Source organism: Tursiops truncatus, chromosome 7, assembly GCF_011762595.2.
Source record: "Tursiops truncatus isolate mTurTru1 chromosome 7, mTurTru1.mat.Y, whole genome shotgun sequence".
Lineage (NCBI taxonomy): Eukaryota > Metazoa > Chordata > Mammalia > Artiodactyla > Delphinidae > Tursiops > Tursiops truncatus.
Window position 1 is genome coordinate 55,282,069 of NC_047040.1, and position 13,220 is coordinate 55,295,288.

General features: G+C 40.4%; 1 protein-coding gene across 1 annotated transcript in view; it reads left to right on the top strand.

The window, feature by feature from the left end:
* The window catches only part of PDE11A (phosphodiesterase 11A), a 435,071-nt gene that overhangs the window by 369,612 nt on the left and 52,239 nt on the right, over positions 1-13,220 (top strand). The window contains exon 16 of the mRNA XM_073806952.1: positions 3,520-3,620. Within this exon, the coding sequence (XP_073663053.1) occupies positions 3,520-3,620 (101 nt within the window). The remainder of the gene's footprint in view (positions 1-3,519; positions 3,621-13,220) is intronic.

The window sequence follows — 13,220 nt, forward strand, 5'->3', positions numbered from 1 at the left end:
AAGATACAGAGAATCGGCACTATTGGACCTTTTCTGTGTGGCTTTTTAAAAATTCTTTCAGATGCCTGACCAAGGACCTTGTTCAAATTCGTCCTGAGCTGATTCCTTTGGGTTTTATTATTGGTTAGGAGGCTTTTCAGATTCACTTAGCAGAGCAGACTGCCACAGCTTGTCACCAGAGCATGGCCTTACCTTTCTTAACAATACAGAAGCCCACTAACAGATCCAAGTAGTGAGTGGCCCAACATCTCCATTTTGTGAAACCCATTTAAAAAGATGGTAGAAGCAGAAACAGGGTGAGAAAGTTACACTTTATTCGCATAATTGAGAAACCTATAAAAGATCAGAGAACTTAAAATTGCTGGTGGGACCGATTTGAAAGTGAGAACTGCAACTAAACTTGAGACCCAGGGCTGCAGCCATATGCCTTATTTTGCTTCATGTGCATTGCAGGAGTTAGAAGTAGTTGGTCTTTTATACTTTTAGCTCTCCATGGAAAAAAAGTAAAACTGCTAACTGACTCTGGCTGAGGCGTCTGAGTTTGAAATTGCCAAGAAAGGATCTGCTTAATTTTCTGCAGGCATACAGACTTTTTTTTGAGGCCAGGAAGGGATCATCTGTTCCCCATTATTTGTCAGTTCTCTAGCTGTGCCATTAATTATTATTATTATCATCATTAAGGCCCTGCTTTGCTGGAATAGCATCATTAAATATGGAGGTTTTTTTCCTCCAGCTTATCTTGAGAAAGAGTGTCTTTTGCAATATCACGAAAGCCTTCTTCGACCCCATAAAGGAGAGTCGGCACTCCGGAACCTGAGTGCAGCTGCAGAAGGCAAAACCGCTGGGGGAGATGTATTTGCAGTTGGGAATGAAACATCAAGGGTTAGGCTTTCAGTAACTCTGACAGAGACCAGTATCCCAGCATCTGCAGCTCTGGAATTTTCCTATGAAGGCCATGTTTTAGCTGCATGCTGTGGCAGAGGGAAGTAGGAACAGGAGGAAACTGGGGTCAGACTATCTTTTCTGTACTGGTAGTATGATGGGTTTACACCCCTGAGGCTAGACATTCTCACCTTTGTAATAACAGATTATATACAGGAGGTCAGGGTTTTCTTAGAAGGTCATTTGCTTGTTTCTCTGGGAAAACAAACCCCACTAACTCAGACTTCGTCTTCATATAAACAAAATACATCAGCTGCACTTCACTCCAGGGGTTCTCTTTGAAGAACGCAGAATAACAGTAATGGAACCAAGCAGTGGTGTGTTCAGGCTCTGCCCTGACGCTCCCCCCGCCCTGCCCCATCCTGCCCATCAGAAAGGCAAAAATGCAGATGTCATCACCACCCCACTTTCCAAATAATGCAGAGGCACAGAGAGGTTAGATAGCCTGAAGAAAGTTGCTCCAGTCCTTTCTTCCTCTACATTTTTTTTTACCCATCAATACCATTCCTCCCTAAACAAGGAGTAGAAGTAGTGTTTTAGGGAGACTAATCTATTTTAGAGACCAAACCCTTGAGGCACTGTAGAAGGCCAATTTACATATAAGCAATACATTGATTGCAAATTAACTTTTATTATTATTGTTATTATTAAAGCTGACCTGGCTGGCTTTGTCACTCTCTTAACTATAAATTGTGTTAAGTTACTTTATGTCCTTTAAAAGTAGTAAAATGCACTCTCAAAATAATCAAGATCCTCAAATTCAGACCAACTTTCTCCTGGACTCCACATTAGGTTTTACTGTAACTGGCTCCTAATAGCTATATTTCTTTCCCTGAGAGATGCTAGATGTGTGGCTGGAACCAGATGACCACTATTCCAGAGGTCCCAACCACTTTTTCCCAGGCCCCAGTACACCAGCCTGTGATTGATCCATGGGGCAAGGCTGAGGCAAAGAATGCTGGGCAGAATTATGGTGTGGCATTCCTTTAGTTATCAGTCTTCTTCCTAATGGCTGAATTAAGGGTCTGGAAGAGTTCATTTGAAAATTATTATTAATACTGGACCTGGTCCCAGGTGGAACCAATATACTTTAGTCTCTAAGGAGTGGTGGGTTCCCCCAATGAGATAAATTAACTCAAGGAAGCAGATTATCTATCATCTGGTACCTGGTAGGTAGTAATTTACCAATTGATATTCTGGTTCCCTGGAAGAATTAATGTACCTCTCGTTGGAAAATATTCTCAGGCAGTCATTTCACTGCCTTCCTTCTGCACCATCTTTTGGCTCTCAACGCTAGGTTTAAAACTGATCCAGTTCCCAGACCACCTGTTTATGAGTTCATATCTCATGCTAAGAAAACCTGACAAATGAAGTCTTAACTTTCAAAGCAAATTAAGTGAATTGTCAGTCATTTAAAGAAGGATTTTTTCGGGAAGCAGGCACATAGCACAGGGAGATCAGCTCGGTGGTTTGTGACCACCTAGAGGGGTGGGATAGGGAGGGTGGGAGGGAGGGAGACGCAAGAGGGAGGAGATATGGGGATATATGTATGTGTATAACTGATTCACTTTGTTATAAAGCAGAAACTAACACACCATTGTAAAGCAATTATACTCCAATAAAGATGTAAAAAAAAAAAGGATTTTTTCACACTTTATTAAAAATACTGTGGAACTGTCTAGTGTGGCTAAAACAAATTTGGATGGAAAAAGGTGTGCTTTTCAAAGGTATGGAGACACAGGTGTACTTGCAGGTTGTTCAAGGCCAAAGGCATCTTTAGAGCCCTCCTATGCCAAGAGCAGTATCTTATACATTCTAGCTACTCAGTAATTATTCACTGTCCTGAATTTCACACACTCCATCCAGACGTATCTTCACAGCTTAACACAGGGTTTCTCAACTTCAACAGAATTGTCATGTTGGGCCAAGTAAGTCTTTGTTGTAGGGTCTGTAGGGTGTACTGTAGGATGTTTAGCAGCATCCCTGGCCTCTCCACTAGATCCCAGTAGCACCGTCCCTCAGTGTGACAAGAAAAATGTCTCTAGACATTGCTAGAAGTGCCCATTCCCAAGATCACCCCCATTTGTACCACTGGTCTAATGTTTCTTCTCTTCCTTGAAGTCATTTGTTGCCAGAGCAAATACTTCCAAAAGGCCAACTTAAGTCTTTACTAGTGAGACTAGTATGTATTGATATATCGGGGTCAGAAAGATTCCTGAAAGTTTTGTCAGCTTTTCCGCTCTGTAATTCCACAGGACGTGGGCAGTTAAATGGAGTTGTTGGCACAAACGTGGCCTGAGGAAGATGAGTTCAAACACTCTTCAATTTTGTCTTCAAGACTAAGCATAATAAAGTGTCCCTTGGTGGTCCTCCTCAACGATGATTGTACTCCTAGCTTTGCTATGTTTGCCAGGGAATCTGTTTGTAGTTGCACAAAATGTCATTAAGCTTTTTAGAAAATGATTTTATCATGTTTCTAAACCTTTTTTTAAAAAAAAAAAAAAAAAAAAGGAAAAACGTAGTCACCAAGCTCAGATTTAACGTTGTCTTTTGTGACTTTGTACTTTCTCGTTCCAGGGTCACAACATCTTTGCTAATTTGTCCTCCAAGGAATACAGTGACCTTATGCAGCTTTTGAAGCAGTCAATACTAGCAACAGACCTCACGCTGTACTTTGAGTAGGTATTGGCATTTGATCTATTTGACAAATGGATATCTAAAGTTTCAAGCTGTAATTAATTTTCAGGTCCATATTAGGGATTGCCTGTTATTCTAGCACTGATATCAATGTGTAAATGACCTAAACTTTTTGTTGTTGTTTTTTTCCCCTCATCTAAGAGAACTTCATTAGTGTGGTGTCTATAAAACAAGACAATCAGAGCTACAATCACGAGATTTATATCTTTCCTCTGTTTTATGAGCCTTGTTTGGGACTCTTGGCTGAAACTAAGTGATGGCCATTTTTATTTTAGAGACTGGCTAAGATTGCTATTTTAGACTATGATTTCCGGTTAGATCTCTAATGGCAATGATGATGCTAATGAAAAAGATTTGTTGCTGAAAGGATGACCAGAAAGCCCAGCCTTCATTCCTTGCCTCTCCTCTAGCTCTCTTTCTCAGAAGAGCCGTCCTCCTTTTCCCAAAGCTCAGGCCTCCATCTGAGCTGGCGATTCCATCCCGCTCGTTTCCTGTGAGACCTGCTCCCTCGGGTACCACCTCTTTTGGCAGCCTGGTTATCTCTTCCTTCACTGATATGCACAGTTTGCTCTGATCTTAAAGACCAAACAACTTCCCTTCCTTAAAAAATTCTTTGACCTGACCCCTTGGTCTTTAATTGCTTTTCAATTCACCTTTCTTTTACTGCCCACCTTTTAAAATAAATGGAGCACATGAGTACCTTTATTTTCCTAACACCCACTTACACTTTGGAGACCAGCGTCCACCTTCACATTCTACCAGCGCTGTACTTTCAGAGGTCACCAGAGACTTCCTTGTCCCCAAATTCGATGTCATTTACTCATTTCTGATATTTTCTAGCTTCTTTGAGACATCTACAGGTTTACTGATTTCTCATTGTCAATTTCTACTCTCTTTTCTTCCGCAACATCCATCTGCCTTCCTCTCTCCTTTTCTGGATCCCTTATAGATTTCTTTTCTCCTTGCTTCTACGTATGAGTTCCTGAACCCATGTTCTTCTTTCTCTACTCTACTCAGATTCACTCCCCTGGCCTCAGTGCTATATTACCTCTATAGAGGCATAGAGAAGACCCTGAAATTCTTCACTCTAATACTACCTCACATTCTAGACCTGCATCTCCAATGCCCATCTTAAAAGCCTTCAGTGGCTTCATTGCTTTCAAAGCAACCTCTAAACTTGGTTTGCATTTCAAGGTTCTCCCTCCATAATCTGCCCCCAACTATTTTTCATTATTATCTTCCACTTCTCTCCAGCATGATTTGTACTCCAACCAGACAGGTCTAATGTTACCCTTTGTTTTTTGTTTTTCAGAAAAAATAATCCTTTTTGTTAGTTAACTGCATGTTACCCTGTGAAAACACCTTATGCAATGGCCCTAGTTCCCCAATCATCTCACCGTTCCTACATGGAATCCTCTTCCTCCACTTCCCCATCTGGCTGAACTATCTTCTACCACCTTTTCCAGGAAGCGTATGTCACTCCCTTTGAATTTTATTGTACTTGGCACTGCATCAGTTAGAATTAGATTCAATTGTAAGGGACAGGAAACCCAAAATAACAGGAGCTTACTTCTTTGTCGCATAAAAGAAATCTGGAGATAAGCAATCTGCAGTTGGCAGAGTAGCTACATTAAGTCATCAGGGACCCAGGCTACTTTATCATTCTGTGCTGCCACCTTCAAACACATGGTTTCCACCTGAGTCCAAGATAGCTGCTCATTTTCCAGGCAAGATATCCACATTCCAGTTATCAGAAGGAAGGAAGGGACAAAAAAGAAAGGGACCAAAGGTGATGCAAGTTATCTTTTAAGAGAGTTTTCTGGAAGCTTCACATAACAATTCCACTTCCATTTCATTGGTCAGAATTTAGTCACTTGGCCATCCCTAGGTTGAAGGGAGGTTAGGAAAGGAAGGCTTCATTTTGGTTAATTATATGCCCTGCTAAAGTCTAGGAGTTCTATTACTAAGAAAGAAAGGGAAGAGAGATATTTGAGTAGACAACGGATAATCTATGCCACAGGTGTTTATTGCTGGTCTCTAGTGAATGGGTTATGACACAGTACAGTGCAAGGAGTAAAAGGCTTTGGAATTATATTGGTCTGGATTTAAGTCTCGTTCTGGCATTCTAGTTAAACCTGGTGTATTGGGCCCAAGTGTCTATGTCCTCTCCCTTCTGAAACGCCACTAAAATGGCACCAAATAAATTTAAAAGCAAAAACAAAGAGGCGTAAATCAGAGAACCAGAGAGGGCCCAAAACAACTGATAAGAGATAATCCGTTTGTGGAAAATGGAAGGCCAGCTGATGAATGTAACTGATCTGGCAGAGTGGAGTGGAAAGTGGGAGGACAACTCTGAGAAGCAAGCCAGTTTGTCTTGCAGAGCCTTGCTTGGGGCTTAGAGACAAAAAGTACCAGTGAAAAGTGAATGCGACGCTCACAGCTTAAGACAAGGAAATTACTAAAAAGTCAGTTTTTCAGAACACTCAGAGCCCACTAAGTCCTCCACCAGCCTAACCAGATAACTCCCTTTCCTCTATCCCTGGAGAAGGGCAGAGGTTTATTCTCTGGAGAAATGAAAGAAAGCACTCTGGACTGAGAAAAGTTTAAGGTGGGAATGAGACACAGAGCTCAGAAGAAGGGATGAAAAGTTTAAGGTGGGAATGAGACACAGAGCTCAGAAGAAGGGATGAAATCAGAAGAAGGGATGAACAGGTCTCTGGATTGAAACCCCAAGCCCACAGCCCAGTCACCCAGAGGCCAGAATCTGTAAGCCACACATCCAGGTTTCTCAGATTCAGCAAATGGAAGTACAGGAAATGCAGTTAAATTTGAATTTCAGATAAACAATGAATAATTTTTAGTATAAATGTGTCGTATGCAGTGTGTGTGTGGGACACACACATACAACTCCTGCTTAGCCTTTTAATGCCGTACTCTTAACATGCAGATAGCAAGGATCACAGAACATTTTATGAAAGTCTCGCATGTGAAATGCAGAGACCAAAACAAACAGAAAATAAATGGAATTCAGAGAAAACAGGGAGAGGAAGAAAACAAAAACCAAAAACTGTTGTTAATATCCTTAGAGAGCTAAAATATTGCCCCCATGAAATAAGAACAGAATGCTTTAAAAAATAATAGGAGCAAACTGTAGAAGAAGAAAGAGCTCTTGCAAATTAAAAACATGATGGCCAAAATAAAAATCAAATGAAAGCATTGAGAAATACAGTCAAAGGACAACAAGGCAGCAATATGAAAAACACTGCTTTATTTCATTATATGCTTTTTAGTACTGTTTGACTTGTTAACTGTTGTATGTATTACTTTTATAAATATAAATTTAATTAATTTTTAAAATATATTTTAAAAGTAAAAAATCCTAGCTCTGCCACTACATAGCTGTGTGTCATCAAATTATTTACCTCTCTGAGCCTCTCTTCTTCATGTGTAAAATGGAGATAATAGTACCTATGTTATCTGTCTTATGAAAGTCTTATATCTTATAAATGTCTTGTATGTCTTATAAATGGTGGCATCTACAACCTCATTTGCTTTATAGGCTATTTATTTTGCATGTTTTGTGGCCCTCATTTTGACTTAACTGTCATGCTGTTCCATCTTTTTCTGAATTGATGCTCCTGAATTGGTTATTTATGGAAGCCTGTATCCCTTTAATATTCTTATTTCCTGTGTCTGACACTTGCAGGGTTTTGTGTTATTTTTCTCAAAGTAGGCATTTTCCCAAACCAAGTTTCCAAGTAAGTTCTAAGGGAGAAAAAAATGTCAACAGTAGGAGTGCATTCATTAAGCCCTGTTAGGGATGTGACGAATCACTGAGTGACCGCTGGGATGCAGTCAAGGAAGTTGGCTGCAACTCGTTTTCTCATTACTCTGCTCTTATCTTAATGCTGCAGCCCCGGCTAATGTTTGCTGACTCCAGAAAAGCTGGCTTGTTCTCTTTTTGTCAGCCTTATTGTTTCTTTGAGTTTCTGAATAGCTGCTCATTCTCTAATCTAGACCTTCAGGAGGCTGATTCACTTGCCTGTCTAAAGTTGCATTGAAGTACTGCCATATTTTTAGGCAAAACAATTCCTAGGGTTAATGAGGGGGAAAGCAGCTACTACAAACTGTCTCCCAGTTGCTTTTATTTCACAGAGATACAGTTGTGGAATTGGAAGGGATGTTAGAAATGATGTAATCCAATTCATCTCCTTTATTTTGTAGATCAGGTACTAAGCTTGAAAAGGTTAAATAGTGTAGTTTTGGTCACATAACTAATTAGTGGCTAAGCTGGAACCCACACTTCCTGTTTCAAGGCTTTTCCACAAATACTGTATTCCTTCTCTAATGGAAGAATTAAGAAGTAGTTGTCATTTAAGTTGGGGATGCATTACATGGAAACATTGACCTTCCCAGGTGTACATGAATTGGTTTATTATGAAAAGAAGGATGAGTTCCCATCCTCTCTCCCAAAGCAGAGCCAGAGACAGGGGTTTGCATGCACATAGTCTAGTTTTGGAGGTAACATCAGGAGTAGGAGTGGGGGACTGGGACAGTGAAATGGGGAAGGAGGGAAGCTCTTGTAAAGACACATTCCCTTGTTGGTCACCACTGTGGTCAGTCGGGCTTGATACCACAGGGACTGTCTGAAAAGTCTTGTATAAGCTGCACCTCAGAATTACCCACCAGCCTCCAGCCTCTATCAGTGAGGCTGTTCCATGGGAGTTAAAACTTCCATGCACTTCCAGGACGTGCATGCCCAAGGGCTGGGGATTCCTACAGCCATTCCCCATCCCATGCATGGGCGCAGGGAAGTGCCAGGGAGGAAAGTAAGCAAGGCACAGGGCAGCCGAGGCAGGAGCCATGGTGCTGGTTGGAGCAGCAACGGCTGAAGAAAGGTGGACAATGGGGCAGCCTTGTACCCTTTCTAGAAGTTTGGATCATCCTTGGTTCTTCTGCCCTGACTACTTAAATCAAAAGCCTTGACACAGTTGAGGTCAACCAAAAAGGAAGCTCACTGCTTTCCTCCCCTAAGAAGGGGAAAGTCACTCTAGAAGGGGTCAAAGCAGGCAGGGAGAAAGATCCAGTCCTTTTGCAGAGAGGTTATGACTCATTCCTGGAGGCAGGATTTCCTGCCATGAGCCAAAAGGGAAAAATGTAAAATTCCTGGAAATATGGAATTCCTTTAAAAACAACCACAAAACCTTGTAAATTTAATTTCTAATGGCTTTGGGTATGCTCAGGATTCTATACTACAAATGATGGGTGAAAGCAGAATTCACAAGTTTAAAAAACAGAAAATCAAACAAAACCTCAGTGTGAATTTCTAGGCTTCACAACCTAAGTCTGGGGGTTAAGTCTTTAGTCTGATTTTCCAACTCATTGAAAGCATTTTCCAGTTACTGCTGAGTGATTTTCTGAAATTGATTTCTGTGCCTATTTCTGAGTCCCCGCAGTGAATATGGCTTTGATAATTAAATAGTAATTTCAGCATCTCAAGCAGGAATAGATATACCCTATTGGTAACAGCCATGTAACTTTGAGAGAGTCACTCACTTAATCTCTCTTTGCCCTGGTTTCCTTGTCAGCAACATGGGAACAGGTACATCACCCATACCGAGCTCCTAGAGTCCTTGTGGTGGCCAAAGGAGATTACCTATATGAAAGATAATTAAAATTTAGATTAAATAATTTAAATTTGATAACACCGATCATTTAAAGTACCTTATAAAGAAAAGAATCATTCAGCCAGAAAAATTAATAAAATTTGGACCATAAAAGATGGCACTTGTTGGGGCAGACAGAGAGAGAGATCCAAAATTACAAGTGTTAAAACTTCAAAGAGATGTCGTAGTTGCCTTAGACTGTCTGCATGAAGTCAACAAAGATGACCTTGCATCTTCCACAATTAGTAATAAAAACAACACCTAAAATTTCCTGAGTGCTCACTTGGGAGCTTTATATATACATTATTCCATTTAATACTTAAAGCAGTTCTGTCAGAGCAGGTACTATTATTGACCCCATCATACACATGAGGAAACTGAGGTTTGGAGAGATTCAGTAAATTGCTCACCATGTTAAATGGTAAAGCTGAGATTGGAACCAAGTATTTAGACTCCAAAATGCTTGTAACTATTCTGTCATTCTCTCTGCAGTTAGTTTAAGAGAACCAAAGGGGAAACTGAGGCCACTCCTGGAAATACTTGGGCACCAAGGGCAGCAGTAATGCCAGTTCCAGACCCACTAGATATCAAGCCGGTGGCAACTGAACAAACTGCTGATGCCACCAGCAGGCTGTGGGTAGGGTGGAGGCTCCAGGTGAGAGTTGCTCAGGAGCCTCACCTGTGGGGCTGAGACTGCAAGTAGAGGCTCCTTGTTTGTTGTTGAGCTATCCTGGGACATCAGAAGTTGGCAGTTCTTTAGCTTTAATACAGTCGTGGAAGCTGTTGCTCTCAGGTAGCAGTAACTGTTTAGCATTCATCCCCAACAGGTTGTGACCACAGAATACTATATCCGTCATTTACCAGGTGCCTGCTCCATGCCCAGCACTGTTCTAGGCATAGTATCTCCCTGTATCACCACTAGAATGGGAGCTCCATGAACGCAGACATCTTCCTCTTTAGCTCACTCTTGGAGCCCCCAAACCTGACACACTGCCTGACATAATAAATTCTCAAAATATTAACTCTTTGATATTGAATTCTCATATCAGCCTGCAAGGTAGATATTGTTATCCCCATATTCTAGATAAGGATACCTGGGCTTAGAGAGGGCACATACTTTACCCAAAGTCATCAAGTTGTCTGTGACATGTCTCCATGCCACATTGCCTCAGATCACTATTTAAACCGAGAATTATCCAAGAATTCAGATTTTATAAACCCATTTGGGTGCTTAATGCTTTTCTGGTTGGCTTTCTAAATTCATCAGACTAATCTTCAAATTGAAAATTTTTCACTTCCCTTTGTGCTCTGCAAGCATTCATCAGCCATTATGGAAAATGCCCAGTCTAATGGTTTCTTTGTCTTTGTCTTTCCAAAGGGATGCAATAAGTAGCATTTCTCAAAAGCATCTGATGATGACAACAAAATGTACTAAATTGTCTTAGATTGTTAGGAGTTATGGTTTGACTATCCTTCTAAAAATTAAACTAATATCCAAAATAATTTATTTTATAAAATACAATAGGAACTCAACAAATGTTTCTACTGCTATGCAGACAGGAATATTCATACAAATGTTTATTAAGAGTCCACTATGTTCAGAGTTTTCAACCTCTATAGTAGCCTACACTCAACTAGCCCCATATTGGAAAGGAAGAGGATAAATTAATGCATAGTAAGGTGTAATGACTTACAGGGCTTAACCCATTGTTCTTTCCCAAACATTCTTATATTTTAACAGAGCTGATGAATTAACCCACGGAAATTACTCTAACGGTAAAACAACAGACACAGTGACAGGTTAATGGAAGAAATATTTTGGTACTTTTCTATGCACATCAAAGCATTTTATATCTATTTATCCTCATATCCCCATCCACGTGATATTGCAACTGAATAAAACATGAGAAATTTATCCACTAGCACTTACTGATGCCCTCTTTATGCCAGGCACTGTGCTAGTTGCTGGGGATCACAGGCAGAGAAGACATAATTCTTCCCTTCAGGGACTGAGAACCCAGTGTAAAAGTGAGAAAAACAGTAATACCACATCGTGGGGAGTGCTACGGGCCAAGTAAATGCAGGGGCAACTAGGGCATGCTCTATCCAGCCACCCCTTGGACCACTTCTTGTCCTGGAGATTATGGATCAACTGAACTAACAGTTAGGGCCTTGTATTGTCTAATTTTCTGTCATTTTCAATATTGATAGTCGTTCTGGTCTTTCCATTTCCTGCATTTGCCAATTTTATTCGTGCTGTCACCAACAGCACAGCACCTAACAGGTAATTTCATTCAGGTTCTTAGCTGGTCATGTGTTATCAGTGCTAGTCTAACACAGGGAGACAATTCACTTTCAAAATAAAATATATGACTTTTTTGCCTTTAGTCATAATTACTGGAATTAACATCTGCCTACTAATTTATTATTCCTCTCTGATGCTTTTATGCCCAAAGTCCAGAAGTGTCTCCAGAATCTGCATTTAGCAATCAGTTGCAGATGTATGGTCTGCCTGTTGAATGAGCTGCAAGAACGCTGAAAGAACAAAATTCCCCTCCCCTATACCCATTCCACCCCGTCCCCTATACTCTCCTTCCACACGTCTGACAATTCTGGAGTTGAAACTGCAGGAGAGTCACAATGATGATTTTCCACCTCAGCAGTAAAACCTTCCTAACATTCATAGAATTTTAGTAGATTCAGAACAGTTAGATAAATAGATAAAGACTATGTGTCCATATATACATGTATAGTTATATAAATTTACAAAAAATGTTCCTGATTAAAATATACACAGGATTGGTGATTTCTCAATTTACAAATAAAAGGTGCCTTGTAGATGAATTACAAACCAGAAAAATTTTCAATGTAGTGATGGGTGACTGGTAACCAATCTTTAAAATTATTTTTGAAGGTAATTTTAGCAGTGCTGTTCAAATGGTGCTTTTTTAAAGATTGCTATTTTTCGGAGTGAAACGTATGTCAGGAGAGCAGAATAAAAGCCTAATAAAAACATATATGATTATAAATGAGATTTTCCAGTAAGTTGCTTTCCACTAGCTGAGGTGTTTGCCATTGTCCTTGAAAACCAAGGTTCCCAATGATCTGCTTGAAAAGTTAATGATATATTTCCTCATGACAAGGAGTCTGGATACAGGGAGCGTTATATAATTTTGTGGATTTTCAAATGTTCGTTTTAGCAGCCCCATGTTTTTAAAAGCACTCCTATTTCTAACAGTTTCACATATGCTGATTTTGACTCTATGATCTATATACACATACACATACAGATGTTAAAAAGAGCATCTGTGTGGGCCAATTTCTCAAAAGCACAGTGAATTTCACGATTATCTCTAAGGAGGAGGTCAGAAATACACCACCTAGAGCTGCAGACTACCAGTCTGGTCTGGGCCATCTGCAGCTCTTTGGAGCATCTCATTGTTGACGGAAAGACCTCTGTATGGTGCCCACCGTGGTACTCAGTACTGGGTACTTCCTTAGTACAGCAGCCTGTGATGCCATTATACCTATGTCCAGATTTTCACAGCATGCAAGCCTATTTTGCCCCCGTTCATGCAACACACAGTTTATAAAGATTATCTCAGGGGGCCAGAACTGGGAAGCTCGGGACCCGGAATCTACCTAGATCTGCCCATAACTACCCTGGGACCCTGGGCAAATCACTTCACCTTCCTTCACCTTGAGTTTCCTCATCTATAAATGAGAGAATTACAGCAGATTTTTTTTCAAAGGTTCCGTATACCCCTAACAATCTGTATTTATAATGAAAACTCAAATTAAACATAGAAATCATTCTATGACCCAGCAATTTTACCTATATATAAGTGTGTGTGTGTGATTTATGTACACAAACACACATAGAGACAGACAGACAGAGAGGCAAAGAGGGATCCA